The sequence below is a fragment of the Lolium rigidum genome, chromosome 2 (genome assembly GCF_022539505.1).
Source record: "Lolium rigidum isolate FL_2022 chromosome 2, APGP_CSIRO_Lrig_0.1, whole genome shotgun sequence".
NCBI classification, from domain to species: Eukaryota; Viridiplantae; Streptophyta; class Magnoliopsida; order Poales; family Poaceae; genus Lolium; species Lolium rigidum.
Window position 1 is genome coordinate 15466499 of NC_061509.1, and position 15295 is coordinate 15481793.

The following is a 15295-nucleotide window of genomic DNA, read 5'->3' on the forward strand; positions in this document are numbered from 1 at the left end:
TCTTCCAGCTCAGCTTTCAGCACCGCGGTGGCGTTGCTAGCATTCTCCAGGGCCTCGTTCATCTTAGCCGCCGCGTCAGCTTCGGCGGCCTCGAGAGCTTTGGCATGGTCAAGACCCAGCTGGATAAGCTGGGACTTGAGCTCCTGGTAGCTGGTCTTCTGGGCGCTCAGCTCTTCCTGATGCTGCTGGATCAGCTGCTCCTTCTCCCCTGCAACCCGGAAAAGAAGGTGTAAGCAAGGTGGCGTTGGTAGGGTTCAAGGTAAAAGCAAGATAGCAAAAGGAAAAACAAAGTCGTACGTTGGGCATTGGCGAGCTGCTCCTTGAGGGCATCAATGGAAGCTTCCGGGAGCACTGTCAAGAAGAAGTTACAAGTGTCAGAAAGAAAAAAGGTTCCGGTAAGAAAGATGCCGGCAGAACAAAAGTATACCTTGGCACTTGTCGTGTGCCTCCACAAGCTCCCGATGCTCCCACAAGAGCTCCTCAAAGAGGATCTTCCGAGCGTCAGCCGTGAGCTGTTCAAAGCAAAAAAGATAAGGAAAAGTTTCGCGCTAAGAACAGAGTTCTTAACCCGAAGCTCGGGGACTGGCAGTGCCGGTTTTGCGCTAAGTTCTTAAAAGTTTAAGTTTTGTCCTAAAAGCTACGCTTTCACCACAAAACTCGGGGACTGGGAAGATAGACAAAAGAGAAACCGGCACGAAAGTGAAAGATAAAAGACTCCGGAAGAAAGGAAACCGGCAATCAGGAAAAATTGATAAAACGTACCATCAGATTGTTCGTGGCATCATACCACGAACTGTCCAGCTCCTTCACGGCGCAGCGGAGCCGTGTGAAGTGCTCCTCGGAAGAGCGGTTCCCAATGGGATCAGGTGCAGGCTGCTGTCCTTGCCCAGGCCGCGGGTCGCCGGAGTGATATCCGCGGCGTTCCACTTCTGGGCGTAGGGCATGAGATGCCCCAGATCCTGGCCTTGGCGCTTGAAGTTAGTTATGCGGCCAAGAAGACCGGTGGCCTTAGTGACAGTGTTTTGGGCGGCCTTGGAGACGTGCAGCACCAGGGGCTGCTGGCCCGCAGAAGAAGTGCCGGGAGCCGTCGCCTTTCCCTTGGCGAGGCTTGGAGATCTTGGGCGGCGGCGCGGCAAAAGCAGCCCCGGAAGGCTGGGCGCCGGGAGCACTTGGCGGCGGCATAAGGATTGTTCGCGGAGAAGGGGGAGCGGTAGACGCACCACCCGAGTTGGAGCTTCCCGGCGCGGAGGATTCCGGCGCGGGACTTGTCTGCTTCTCAAAGACAGGAGGAGCTGGAGGCTCCGCCTGCCCGGTAGTTTTTTCTTCTCCGGCACCGATGTTGCTGGTGCCGGTGTCTTGGTTCTCAAGGAAGAAGGAAGGATCCTCCTCCGTGCGGTGATCAGAAGATGTAGGGGCCGCACGCCCCGAACTTGTTGTGCCCCCGAGAGGGAGCGCAGAGATGTTACCGGCACCAGGCGGTGCCGGGCTTGAGTGAGGAGGGGTTGAGGTCCTTGCGGAACCTTCAGAGCCCGAGGGCTTTGAGCCGAGCTTGAGCGCAGGGCTGAAAGAGAAAAAAGAGAGACGGTTGGAAGAAAGCAACCGGAAAAAGAACTTAGCAAAAAAGAGATGAGTCAGGGAATGAGAAATTTACCCGGAAGCGGTTGGCATCTGCTTGCGCGCGTAGCGGCGCACGCCGACTTTCTTCTCCCCCAGCTCTTCAGTCCGGAAGCGCTTGGAGGGAGGGGCCTGGCTGGAGCCATCGTCAGATGGCGACCGCTTGTTCTTCTGGCCCTGGGCCATGAGCTTGTCCACAAACTCCGTGCCGGCCTCAGCGCGCAGGGGCGGCACGCGCTCATGGATCTGTAAATTGGATGAGGCTAAGAAGCAGTTCAAAGAAAACGATAAGGGAAAAGAAAAGAAACCGGAGAAGAAAATACCTCAAGCATTTCCAGGTCGTCAGCGGACCCGGTTGGCTTTGGCGGAGACCGGCCCAGGCGGGATGATGAGGTCTTGCCCATCTTCAGATCCTTCCAAAAAATGAGGGGATGCGGGTCGAAGGAGTCGAGGGCGCGCTTCCGACAAGCTCCTCGCCGCTCGGCTTCGATAAGAGGGAAGCGGTCCTTGGCCCGAAACATGAAAAAGAAAATAAGCAAAAGCAAAAGGTTACCGGCAAGGAACAACCTCAATCGCATGGTCCCTTACTTCTTGGGTCGGAGGGTTAGTAGTGCTTGAAGGGAAGAAGGCCCCATTTCCGGTTAAAACGCATAGCGGTTTGGCAAATCTGCTTGGCCTTGAGGACAACGTCCTTCTTGCTAAGGGGCAGGCCTGTGATCTTGGTAGGATCGCCGGGGCCATACATTTCGCTCATCCGGTGCTCGCGGCGCTTCGGAGGAAGTACCCGGCGCGATATGAAGGTGCGGATGATATCATCGGAGCGGATGCCGGTATCTTTCATCTTACGCTTCATGAAGCGTATAATCCGGTTGGTCTCGTTGTGAGACTCTTTCGGATTGTAGCTCCGATTGGTTTTCGCGGGCGGCGCCGGATCAAAAGGAGGCGAGGCAAATGAAGTCTGCAGGGCCGTTGTTCTTCACGTAGAAAAACGTCCCTTGCCATAACCGGCAAGACTCCAGGCCGGAAAACTCGAAAAAGGGGCTCCCTTGACGTTTGCTGATGATGCAAGACCCGCATTGAACGGGGGGCTTAGGTGCAGGAATATCTTTGCCCTGAACGGAATTAATCCGAAGAGCGAAGAAGCGGGCAAACGTCTCGCGAGTGGGACGTATGCCGATGTAGGCCTCCATGAAAGTGGTGTAGCAAGAAAGGTAAAAGATAGAGTTACCGGGAAGATGGTGAGGTTGGAGCTTATAGAAATCTAAAAGATCAAGGAAAAAAGAGGATGGAGGAAGGCCGAAGCCACGCTCAAAGTGAGCAAGAAAGACAACACGTTCGTCGGGCTCGGGGTCCGGAATTATTTCGTCGTCGGGAATCCGGCAAGTGACTCCTTCCGGAATCCTACGGGACCGGTATAGCCAATCTATTTCATACTCAGTAACGTTGGAGCCCATCCAGGCTCCGCGTGTAACTGGGGAAGGCTCCTCGTCAGAAGATTGGCTGGAGCTACTTGAAGTTTCGCCCGAGCTGCTCGTCCCAAGGTGGCTACCGGCATCCCGGGAGCTACCGGTATCCTGAGAGCTACCGGCCTCTTGAGAGCTACCGGCATCTTGGGAGCCACCGGCATCTTGAGGGCTACCGGCCTCTTGATGGCTGCCGAGCCTTGCCGACTATTGGAGTCCTGTCGGTTGCCGGAATCTATCCTCATCGAATGCGAGGGCGTAGATTCGCCGGAAGTTTGTTTGTTATGGCTAGCGGAAGAAGAAGAGGAAGACGCGGAAGAAGTTTCCTCGTCAGACATTGGATGGGAGGCAAAGAAACAGAAATCCCACACTTGACCCCCACGCGAAGATCTACGAGTAAGAGAAAAACCAAAGAAAAAGGAAGAAATAAGAACACCACAGACCCCAGATCTGGAAAGCGAGCAAATGGCACACAAAGCAAGATTCGAACTGACCCGGAGTGTCGTAGTTGATGAGGAAGACCTTCTCCGGCGAAAGAACAGGCCCGCGGTCGCCGGCGAGCTCTGCCGACGGCGAGGCGGCGAGAGTAAAGAAGAAGCACGAATGCGGCGCGCAAGAAGAAGACGCTGCAGAAGCTATCCACACGACGAAGTCCGGCGGAGGCACGGCGCAAGTTCACCGGGCGGCAAAACTCGGGCGAGCAGCGGCGGACGAAGTGCGGTGAAGGAGCGCAGGAGCGAGGAACTCTATGCGCGAAGGAAGGAGAATGCGAAGAAGAGGAAGAAGAAGGGGCGAGTTGAGCTTATAAAGGAGAGAGAAGGTGGGCCGAAAACCGCCGGGCCTGCGCCGTTTGTCTCGCGGCCCGCGACGGTTCGCGTCGCATCGTTCGCCACGTGTCACAGAGATACACGCGGAAAAGAGAAAGCCACACGGAAGCACACATGGGATCCGAAACGGTGAGTGGGATCCGGAGCGGTGCAGTTAATGAGCGCGCAACTGTCAATACGAAGTGACAAGCGACGCCGGCACGACAGATCACGGTGCGCATGTCTCCGACGAGGCACGAAACCGAAATATTCTCGACCTCGTCGAGGAGAGACTTGAAGTCTAAAGATGCCGGAGAGTAAGATGCCGGAGAATGACTTGAGAACGAGAGAAAGTGTGAGTCCGAGCAAAGATGCCGGATTTGTACCAAAGGCTAAGAAAGTTAAACCGGTATCCAAGATACAAAAAACCTGGCATGGTCTGTTGGATAGAATCCGCCAGACTATACCAGCTTCGGGGACTAATGTTGGGGGGATGACCCCCGGTATGCCAAAGATGTGCCATACCGGATGGTCTCACCCTTCGAGATACCGGTTTAATATTCATGCCGGTATAAGAGAATAGAGTTTGGCTCAGTGAAGCTAGGCCGGTATCCCCAAGAGGGGTATACCGGAACCGGGAAGGAAAGATACCGGAGCACCGGAAGGGAGAACAAGCCGGCTGACTGGTCAAAGATTCCGTCAGAAGCTAAAGGACAAAGATGAGCTAAGCAAAGTGGCTTTAAACGAAGACTAGAAGACAAGGAGGAGGATGACGGTCAAAGAAGCCGGAGGACGTCATCCTTCATGTTTAAAGAAGACCCCGACGTCATCCGTGATTAAAGTAACTTTATAAAGTATCTTTGTAAAGTAGTTTGTCTAGTCAAAGATCCGATTAGGGTTTCTTGTTACGTAAGCCACCCTCTCCCCTATATAAGGAGAGGGGCAGCTTCTTTTAGACGGGCGATCAACCAAGGAGAGAACAACTCGTAACCTTGTTTTGAGATCAATGAACATGGTGATCTAGAGCGAGTTCGTCCTTGTGTCTTTCTTCCTCTACCTTTGGTCTAGGCCGGGTTCTTGAGGAAAGCATCCGGAAGTTCATCCATCTAGTCACAAACCCTCCCCCGAATCCTCTAGCGCCCATTCGGCCCCAAGATAAGCCATCCCATGGCATCTGCTCGTTCACCACGACGACACAGATATTAAACTAATCCTTGCGGAGCAAGGAGCAACTATAATGGATCGGATCTACTAAGTAACGAAAAAGCAGGATGCTGCCCTCACGTCTGGATAGACGTGAGGGCAGCTAGGTGTCGAGGGACGGCATCGCCACGCAGATATGCACGCGAAAGCATCGATGCAAGCCCCTAAACACCTAAGGATAAATAGTACTGCTCGCCATCAACAAGGCTTCAACGACGAGCGAGTACAAGGTTGACGAATAAACGTGTATCGCCTAGATCGCTAGATGCGATCTAGGCGACATGGTGCTTACCCGGAGAAACCCTCGAAGAAAGGGGTGGCGATGCGCCTGATTTGTGTTGGTTTGAACGATGATTGTCCTCCTTTTTCCGATAACCCTAGATACATATTTATAGTCCAAGGGACTTTCTAATTGGGGCGTGCACCTAACCGTGCACGGGCCAGACTCTATCTCTTTAATCTAAAGACAACACGATCTAATATATTACAGATACATAGGCAGTTAACCCCAAACTCCTCGCGCAAGGCCGCTTCAAAGATGCTCCACGTGTGCGTCCTTCAAGCCCATCTTCACTTACGGCCCACCTCCTGATTTGGCCAAAATCGGGTGGTAACAAGATCCTACAGTAAATGACAAGACAAAGGAGTAGGAAATTCGTGCAATTGTTCTGACAAACTTTAGAAAGTAAATTCACAACATATTTTTCCTGAGTTAAAACGAGCCCAATAGATGACCTCTTCACCTCGATGCCCAAAAAGAAGTGGAAGTCACCAAGATCTCTTAGTGCAAAATACACACTCAAATTTTTAGGTAATGCTGAAATAGCTTCATCACAAGAACTAGTCACAATAATGTCATCAATCTAAATTAACACAAATATCGTGATACCCGACTTGTTGTAGAGAAACAGAGAAGTGTCATCTGTGGAAGGAACAAAACCAAGAGCTTGTAGCTTCGATGAATGGAGATCGGCTAGGGTTCGTGGTGGAGCCTAGACTTAGCTAGGTGGAAGAGCCTCGCTCTGATACCATGGCGAGTGTATTGGCAGAAACGATAGCCTTGTTTGGGGCATCTGGTATATGTTATATAGATGGAAAAAGTCCCCATCATGGCAATACAAAGAGGTACCCGTATTATGGTATATTACTACTACATGCCCAATTCGGAGAGGTATAGTACACTTCAACACTAATGAGCGTCTAGCAATGTGCATGCGGGTCCGGGTTAACCAAACCCACGTGAAGAAAAGGACTACTCCCTCTGTCTAAAAATATGTGCATTTTAATTAGAGATACATCCGTATCTATATAAAGTTAAGACACCTATTTTAGATGGAAAGAATAATAAAATTGTCAAACACAAGACAAAGATCTGAATTAAGATTTTCTCTTTTGCGAGGGAAGTGTAACATGTATGGCAATAATACAGGTGGCGGTGCTGGTGATGGCCTCGATGTGCTGTTGTGCAGGTGCAGGGGGTGTGCGTGTGTCTGAACCCCTGGGAGATTATGAAAGCAGATCATCAGTGCGAGCAGAGGGACGGTGCTCCCGGTCGCGTGCAATTCAAAAATCCGGTGGCGTCACCAGGACGTCAAGCTGACCCGTGCGTGCAGGCCTCTCAGACAGCCCTGACGGGACGGGCCAAACAAGCCAGAGGCCATGAGCATCGCCTTATTGCAAACCTCTCGTTATCAATTAACTAATTAATTACACCAAAGCGAAGCTTGTAAAACTCCATGTCTGGAGTGAGAACAATGTCCGTGACTGCTGCACCACGTACCTGCAGAAGCTTCTTCTAAACGTCACGGCCATGGTTGGATGGAGCAGGACTTTTGTCAGCTACGTCCGAGGCCTGGTGCCGCAGAGGACGTTGGCGGCCTGGCGGGCGAAGTAGGTGAGGATGATGTCGGCGCCGGCACGCCGCAGGCACAGCAGCGACTCCATCATCACCTTCTCCTCGTCCACCATCTTCAGCACGCCGCCGGCCTTGATCATAGAGTACTCGCCCGAAACCTGAAGGCAGCATGATTCATGGGGTTACAAAAAAAGGTATTGTAAACTTGTAATAAGTGGCATTGATCTCTTTAACAGAGTACCACATCTCAAATGATCATGGTCGTCTGGAATGTCCAGGCTGGCGCCTGGCGACGGTGCGCATTAACGAATTCAAGAGGAATTCTCCAGAGCTTCGTATTCGAGATCAGATACAGGGTTGGCGTACGGCATAGACAGGGTTCAAGGGACGGCCAAGGTATTCCACAGTAACTGCATCGAAAATGCCTCCTTTGCTTATTGCTGAAATTATCCGGCTGCTAGTGCTTTTGTTCAACATCAACGTGTATATGCTTCTTCTTACAGAGAGAAGAACAGATGTATGTTTGTACGCAAGCCATTGCCCATTGGCAGCCAAAATATAGTGTTCCTGAAGATAATTTGGCTGCTATTTCATTTGTTAAATCAAATCTTAAATCTGATTTTGGCTAAAGGGAGAAAAATAAGATGTATGTCTGTGTGGCAGTTGGAATATTTTGTTATGCGGTAATAATGTGATCCTGATAAATACGACTTGATTAAAATCATTGTGCTTAAAGCTAACAAAATAATTTCTCATTCTAGGAAAAATAGGAAGAAAAGAAACGGTTGCACGCAAAAAGCTTGCAATCTAACCTGGTATGCAGCAATCGGCAAGGCTGAATTATCCCGTAGAAGTCGGATAATATCCAAGTATGGTAATCCAGGTTTCACCTGGCAAAGATTAACATAGTTTTTAATACATGACATGGGAAAACAAAGGCCTTTGATAATGCAATGTGGCAATTTGTGTTCATTGAGCCAAATTACCAGAAGGATGTCTGCTCCTTCTGCCTCATCTGATGCAGTTTCTATAAGGGCTTCTCTGTAATTGGCTGGGTTCATCTGATAGCTTCAGAATTGAAAGTGTAGACTAGTCATTTAGATTTGAATATTTTAAATTACACACTAAATGAAATCGTGAAACAACAGGTTCGAGTGTTAGGTACATACGTCTTCTTGTCTCCGAATCGTGGATTTGAATCCAAAGCTTCACGGAATGGACCATAAAATGAACTAGCATACCTGTAAAAACGTATCACAGCCATCATACATGCCATCCACGTTAGCATATAGAAGCAAGGATAGCAGACAGTATAATGTATTGATCAGTGGTTTCTATTTTAGAACAGGTATGTACTTTGCAGTGTAGGACATGATGGAAACATCATGGAAACCCTCCGCATCGAGAGCAGACCGGATTGCTCCAATACGACCATCCATCATGTCACTAGGACTAACAACATCAGCACCAGCTCGAGCCTATTTAGGAGCAGTAACATTTCTGGTAATTATGCTTTTGAGGAAATATTAAGCGATGACTAAAAGGCAGATTCAAGAAAATATACCTGGGAAACTGCTTGCTTGCAAAGCTGATGGACTGTTTCATCGTTCATAATAACTCCTGTCATGGATAACAAGTCAACAATTAGGTGGTAGTATCGATAGTAATAAATACTGTCACTGAAGACAAAAACATCTGTCAATGTACATTTTGCAGGAAATACTGAAAGTCAATGCACATCCAAGCGACTTGGCATGCAAAAAAGATTCATTATAGAATTCAATCATATGTAAATGGTTGGAAAACTAATATTGATGAAGGTTTGGTCTGAATGGTATTCTCATTTATCATTCCAGCAAATATAAGTCATTACTAATCCCTCAAACTACGGTCGAAATCTGATGCCTCCAATAATATCATCAAAATAAAAACTCTGTTGGGACAAGTAGTGAACAGGGACATTACTCTAATCAGTCACTTCACACATGATCTAGTAATGCAAGGAACCGCTATGCCAGCAATATTAGATAACATCGTTTTCCTTCATTATTCTACTTTCAGGTATGATTATTGAGCGAATAGAAAACTACACTACGTGCGAATGAAATTTGGTCGAGCAGTATGCTGGAGTACACAGTTTTACGTACGCCATCAAATTTTCTCAGAATAAAACATGCAAGTGACAGATGAAAGTGAAGTTCATATATTATCACCCAGAGAGCAAATTTGCAAGGACAATAAATCCTAACCATCTTCTCTCACAATGCCATCATGCCCATCAGAAGAATAAGGATCCAAAGCGACATCAGTGTAAATAACCTAAATAAGTAGCATGATGAGCAGCAAACATGTTAGCTTTTAACAGGAATGATGTAATGCAATGATGGATATCAAATCAAACATGTGACTCACAATATCAGGGTACTTATCCTTGAGCAGACGGATTGTTCGGGGCACTAAACCATTATCATTATAAGCCTCGTCGCCCGTTTGTGTCTGATGGAGAAAGAAGGTCTATATTATTCTATATGGTCGATGCAATTCCAATTAGATAGAATAAAAACTTATGTTCCTGGCAACACCTTTAATCCATCAGGAACCTTTGGGAATAGCACAAAGCTGTTAACACCAACATCACGTGACTTGTACACCTGCGAATAATAGCAGTTCAACATAACTTTATCTTCAGTCACGCCTGAAGAGGAAAATGTAACTAGTAGAAGCTATAACCAGCCAACCAAGCAAATCACGGCAGTTGCTTATCTTTCAGCACATCATTAACTTTTGTTGTGGTAATAAGATACTACAAATGAACCTAACTGTATCAACTTGGTACATGCTGAAGTATGAAGTATATAACAGCAATGGCCTTAAACATGAAAATCACCTAATGTATCATAATCCATTGCACTGAATCGTGTAAACTGCGGTCAGAGGTCGGTACCTCTTCTAGAAGCCCATGCCTCCACCCAAGCCTGAAGCACCCAGGCATAGCTCCAATGGGAGTGTCCTCTTCACCTGCACATCAGCACCAAACTACCAATTAACCAAATTGTACGAACCAATCTCAGTTAATTGCTTTCATCTACCGATCAACCCTTGCTTCTCAAGTAGCCCACCACCAACCTTCGTGGATGAACAGCGGGAGGACAAGGTTGGCGGGGGTAATGCTGGTTTCCTGGAACGCGGCCCGGAGCGCCGGCGACCTTCGGTTCCGGCGAGGGCGCTTCGCCATGTCCTGCACACGGAACAATCAAACACCCACAACGCCACAATTCAGCACTGCAAGTCTGCAGCTGGAATTTGAAATAGCTGCTCAGCTGCCGGGACTAATCACGTACGAGGGGCCTGATCTCCGGGGTGCCACTGGGCGCCTGCGGCCTGTTCGGTGGCGGCGCCGCGGGGAACTTCCCGGCGACGGCGTCCGCCTCGCACTCCTCGATGGTCCTCCCCGACCTCGCCTGGACGGCCTGCTCGGAGCTGGACCTCGCGGCCACGGGCCTGGCTCTCTGGACGGGCCGTGGCAAAGACGTCCTCCGAGAGCGCTGCACATTGGCTCCAACGGCGATGGCCGGTGAGAAGGCGACGGTGGAGGCCATGGCGGGCTGAGAGCTGTGACAACTGACGAACTGGATGTGGAATTGTGGATGGTGTACATGATCCAAGTGGACTCCTGCAGACGGGTCCCACGCAGCAGTGAGATAGGCCCCAGGCACATAAACATTTCAGATTTTCAGACATGTATTTGGAAACAGCATATATGAGTAAATAGATGCAATTTTGTCAGTGTACAGTAGCCACATCACATGAAATCCACAGGAACTTTTCGACAAAAAATTGATGACGTGTAGCAAGTTTTGCTCCAAGGTCAACAAGGTTGTTACAATTTTTACAAGATAGCAAGAATCAAACGTAGCTAGCCATGAAGATGATTTCCAGGACTATTTTCTGAACAACAATCAATGCTGATCAGGAGGTTACAGCTTCATTCATGTTCTTGTTAGGGCTTACATACACAACAATGCTGACGAAAACCAGGCCATATCCTGTTGCAACTTGCAAGTGCCATCGATGGACTGCACGGTTTGGAGCGATTTAATCTGCACACAGCATTGTCTTGGCTCCATGAAAGTTAGGCAAAATCAGAGCCTTTGGATTGCCACCATTTGTTGCTGCGAGAGCTTCGCACACGCTGAAACCATCTGTCCCATGAGGAGTCCTCTGGGCTACTTGTGCTGCGAAAAACGTGATGGTATCATGTTTACAGGTGTGCTTACCAGCAACATGATTCACAGAGTGATGTATAACAAGAACAAAGACACTGTGGCACTTACATTGGAAGAAGTGGGTCAGGTTTTCCTTCAGTGCTTGTGATCACCCTGGCTTACTCAAGAGGGAAACACAATCATGAACTGGAAAACATACAAGTGCAAGTAGAAACACATGATATACTCAAAGTTACTTACTCCTTGCACGCCGCTGATGCAGATTCCATGGTTTCAAGCTCATCCAGTTCATCCTGCATCAATACAACACAATATACATCAGACATAATTTATTTCAACCTTTTCCCCAAGTACGCAATTTGTATGATGTGTTAATAACGTGGTTTCAATGCTGGTAATGGAACCTGGGTGGGGCACTTTCCCTCTAAAAAAATTATTTATTCAAACTTGTGGCATAGTATGTTGTATTGATCAAATTCCTAAAAGAACATGGTCAGGAATGCTAGAGCCAGTTAGCATGGTTAGTAATTTTAGTCTAATATCTCAAGTAAAAATGGCAGGAACCAGCAAAAAAGGAAATGAACGGAAAGAGTGTGCATGAGCCCTCTCTCACTGTCATGCGGGGCCAGCGTGCTTTTCTTTTCAATTGATACATTGTTATGAAACATGCTAAGGACAATGTGAAAAACAGACCAGATCAATTTGATTACAATTTGTTGGATGTTGGTACAAAGCCATTCTGGTTACTAACTCATTAAAATATGGGAAACATAGCACCAGTTCGCTTAAAGAGATTTCTATAGCCAACCATTGATATGACAGACCACGGCACGGCATAATTCCTAGAATAGTCCAGGACTGAAGAGAAAACTGGTAAGTTTTCCCACAATATACCCTTATGATATATCTAGAGGAGCTGAATGAACTATATACTTGTATATCTAGACTCCCTTGACAACCCCTATTTTCAATTATCTTTACTGCATAAGAATGAAAAAGATGTGGCAAATTGAAGTCACACTAATAATGTACTATTTTGAAACATCACCTAATATCCTTAGATCAAAAATATCAAATGCATTAGGTAGTTACTTCTCCTAACCATTAAGATTCATCTTCGTGATAATGCCAGTAAAGAGAGGAAATAACTTTCTGGCCAGACATTTATTATCTTTTTCATAACAAGGGAGAGTAGATACAAGACAAGGAAACAAATAGATTCCCTCTATACTAGATATAGAAACTGAGAGATCAGATAACAGAGAGGGAAATCGTAGAAAACACTTGCAGAACAGTACAGTATGTATATCTATCCTATCAGTTTCTTAGAAGTCTCACTACCATCTTTCTTGGAAAAGCATCAGTAACAAATTCCAGATAATCCTTCATCCACTAGATTTGTTTTCCATGTTTCTGTGTCAGAGGACGAAAATGAAGGCAAGCTGGAGGAACCAGCTGAGAATGAGTGGCTCCTGATGGCAAGTGCGGTACCCACAGCCGGTCAATGAGTCAAGTATTTTTTTACCTTTGTGAAACAAGATTTTTAGTACTCTTGTCCTAAAAAAAGATGTGTCAACGTTATCTAGATAGGTAGTATGTATCTACATATTAAAACTCATTTAGATACATAGCTATCTAGATAAAGTTGAGACATCCTTTTAGGACAGAGGGAGTAAGCACTAAGGAGATACTCTGTTTTTTCTTTGTCATAAAGGGAGAATAAGTTACAACCCAAAATAAGACGAAATGCAACGTTTTCCCAACATTTCCCTTCGCTGTTAGTGATTTGGATCCGCTCATGCATCTTCACCGCTCCGCACCAACATGAGAGTATTGAGATCAAAGCATTGCTCGACTATGGTCACAATCGGCATGAAATACGATTGAGTAGGAAACGGCGGACGACCAACATATCTTCCAGCATCTGGTCAAGACAGTGAATCTCGTTGACCATTGTGGCGAGGCAAACACGCTCACGAACACGTCAGTGGCAATGGTACAACGTTTTGAGTGTTACTGTTCTTTACCAACTTAGGGGGGGGCGTAATTAAAATCATTGAAAAGGCCAAGTGAGCTAAGCGATGCAATATGGACTAATAAAACCTTAGGTACTACGCATTAATGTATCACTAAGGACAAAACATTTGTGAAGTACTTCAGATAATTATGCAGAACCCTATTGTGCAGACAGCACAAATTGTCAATCCTGACAGATCAGGGAACACAGGAAGTACACGCTGCTATATATATTTAACAAACATTTTACTAAATCATCACATCCTTGCTACTTCTGTTCTCCCAAACACAATGCAAATGTTCCCAAACCGCTTTTTTTTTTGCTAAAAAAACAAAGATGGTAAACTATGTCTGGCTAAGAATGGACACTGCTGAAGCAAACATTGGTCTGGAGCATCACTTCTACTCTAGTAGTACTAATCAACGACAGACGAGGTGAGCACCTTCAGTTCAAGCTCCAACCAAAGAACACACAGCCGACAGGTACAAAAGAACGAGCATTTCTTTGATTTTTTCCCGACTTGGGGTGGCAACTGGCACGTGAAGGAGGAATCCTATGGCAACAGGAGGAGACAAGATCCAGATCGCGTTTTCTTCAACTGACGAGCTGCTGTACTACGAAATATACCATCATCCAGAACCAGGTTGGAGATGCGACGAATCTAGAGCTATCAATCGATGCATCCGTTGTTGGAACGACAGATGACCGGGAGGAGAGCGTAGCAGGGTTGGTGGTACCTGGAGCGACTGCAGCTCCTGGTCGAGGCGCTGGATGGCGGCGGAGAGGCGGTGCTTGCCCACGTACCCGACGTTCCTCGGCGCCACCGCCTCCGGCTGCTGCGGCCGCCCCGAGGAAGGCCTGGCCGCCTGCTCCTCCGCCGGCCCTTGCTGCTGCGGCGGCTCCTCCTCCTCGCCCCGCAGCCGCCGGTCCCCTCCGTTGGCTTCGCCCCTCATCTCTGCCCGCCGTATCGCCAAAACACAGATCTGCCTCTGCTTCTTGCCTCTACCAGCGCACCACCTACCAACCTCCGTGTGTGCGCTTGCGCGGAGTGCGAACCAAGGGGGAAGCGGCGGAGGATGCGTCGATCGGAGCGGGAGGCGCTGTGGGCTTCGCACGCTCGGCTTCCTCGCGTCGTCGCCGTCGGGGCCAGGGCGGGGCGGCAGGTGGGCGGCGACAGAGTGGGAAGAGGGCGGCCGGGGATAAGAGGACGTGGGAGAAGACGACGACGGGGTAAAAACGAAGGGGGAAGGCAGCCAATTTGACTGGTCTTCGCAACACGCCAGTCAAAGGATGGGACTTAGAGCATCTCCACTCGTCCCCCGACGAGGCCCCCGGCGAGCGTTTTTTCCATCCGGACGGCGTAATTCGGCCCAGTTGCGCCCCCGGTTCCTCGTTTTCGTCCGGATTTGGGACTAAATTCATCCGGCGATCCCACGCCATCCCCGGCCCCCCGGGGAGCGCTCGGGGACTCCGGACGAAACGAAAGCGCGCGTGGCCCCAACTTGTCGGCGACAATGGCCTCCGATCTACGGCAAAACCCTCATCTTCCCGATCTACGGCAAAACCCTCGTCTTCCCGATCTACGGCAATACCCTCGTCGAACGAAAGCTTTGAACTCTCAAGTGGTGCAACATAGATAGATTATATATATATTTCGAATATAATTCGAATAAACATAAAAATTACATATAAAAACTTTAAAACTAACTTAAACTACTTCTTCTTCTTCTTAGAAGGCCCCGCCTCATTGTCGTCGCGGCGACGCTTCCGGCTCGTCACCTCCTCGTCGGAGGAAGTTGAGTCCTCCTCGTCGGAGGAAGTTGAGTCCTCCTCGTCGTCCTCATCAGCCTCTTCGTCCTCCTCCTCCTGCTCCTCCTCCTGCTCCTCCTCCTCCTCTTCCTCGGCCTCTTCCTCGGCCTGCTCCTCGGCCTCTTCGTCCTCCTCCTCGTCGTCCCACTCGTCCTCGCTGGCCGGCGGGGGGAATCGTCGCTGCTGGACGATGCGGTCGGATCCCACCAATGGCGCCATCCGGGCGGCTTCCCTCGCCGTCGGTGTCCGATGGCCAAGAGATATCGCTCATGGTTGACGGAGGATGGTGACGAGAGAACGGA

General features: G+C 48.5%; 2 protein-coding genes across 2 annotated transcripts; both read right to left on the minus strand.

The window, feature by feature from the left end:
• Positions 1-6803: 6803 nt before the first annotated feature.
• LOC124686006 (delta-aminolevulinic acid dehydratase, chloroplastic-like) lies at positions 6804-10564 on the minus strand. The gene is made up of 12 exons (XM_047220019.1): positions 10283-10564; positions 10068-10179; positions 9886-9959; positions 9524-9592; positions 9354-9437; positions 9191-9260; positions 8506-8561; positions 8298-8419; positions 8111-8182; positions 7928-8009; positions 7754-7831; positions 6804-7099 (listed from the first exon to the last, which is right to left on the minus strand). Exons 1-12 carry the CDS (start codon positions 10538-10540, stop codon positions 6926-6928), a joined length of 1251 nt encoding a protein of 416 aa, XP_047075975.1. The 5' UTR covers positions 10541-10564; the 3' UTR covers positions 6804-6925.
• A 200-nt stretch (positions 10565-10764) lies between these two features.
• Positions 10765-14314, minus strand: LOC124686008 (guanine nucleotide-binding protein subunit gamma 2-like). Its single transcript, XM_047220020.1, has 4 exons — positions 13922-14314; positions 11408-11460; positions 11276-11320; positions 10765-11176 (listed from the first exon to the last, which is right to left on the minus strand). Exons 1-4 carry the CDS (start codon positions 14135-14137, stop codon positions 11074-11076), a joined length of 417 nt encoding a protein of 138 aa, XP_047075976.1. The 5' UTR covers positions 14138-14314; the 3' UTR covers positions 10765-11073.
• Between the last annotated feature and the right edge of the window lie 981 nt (positions 14315-15295).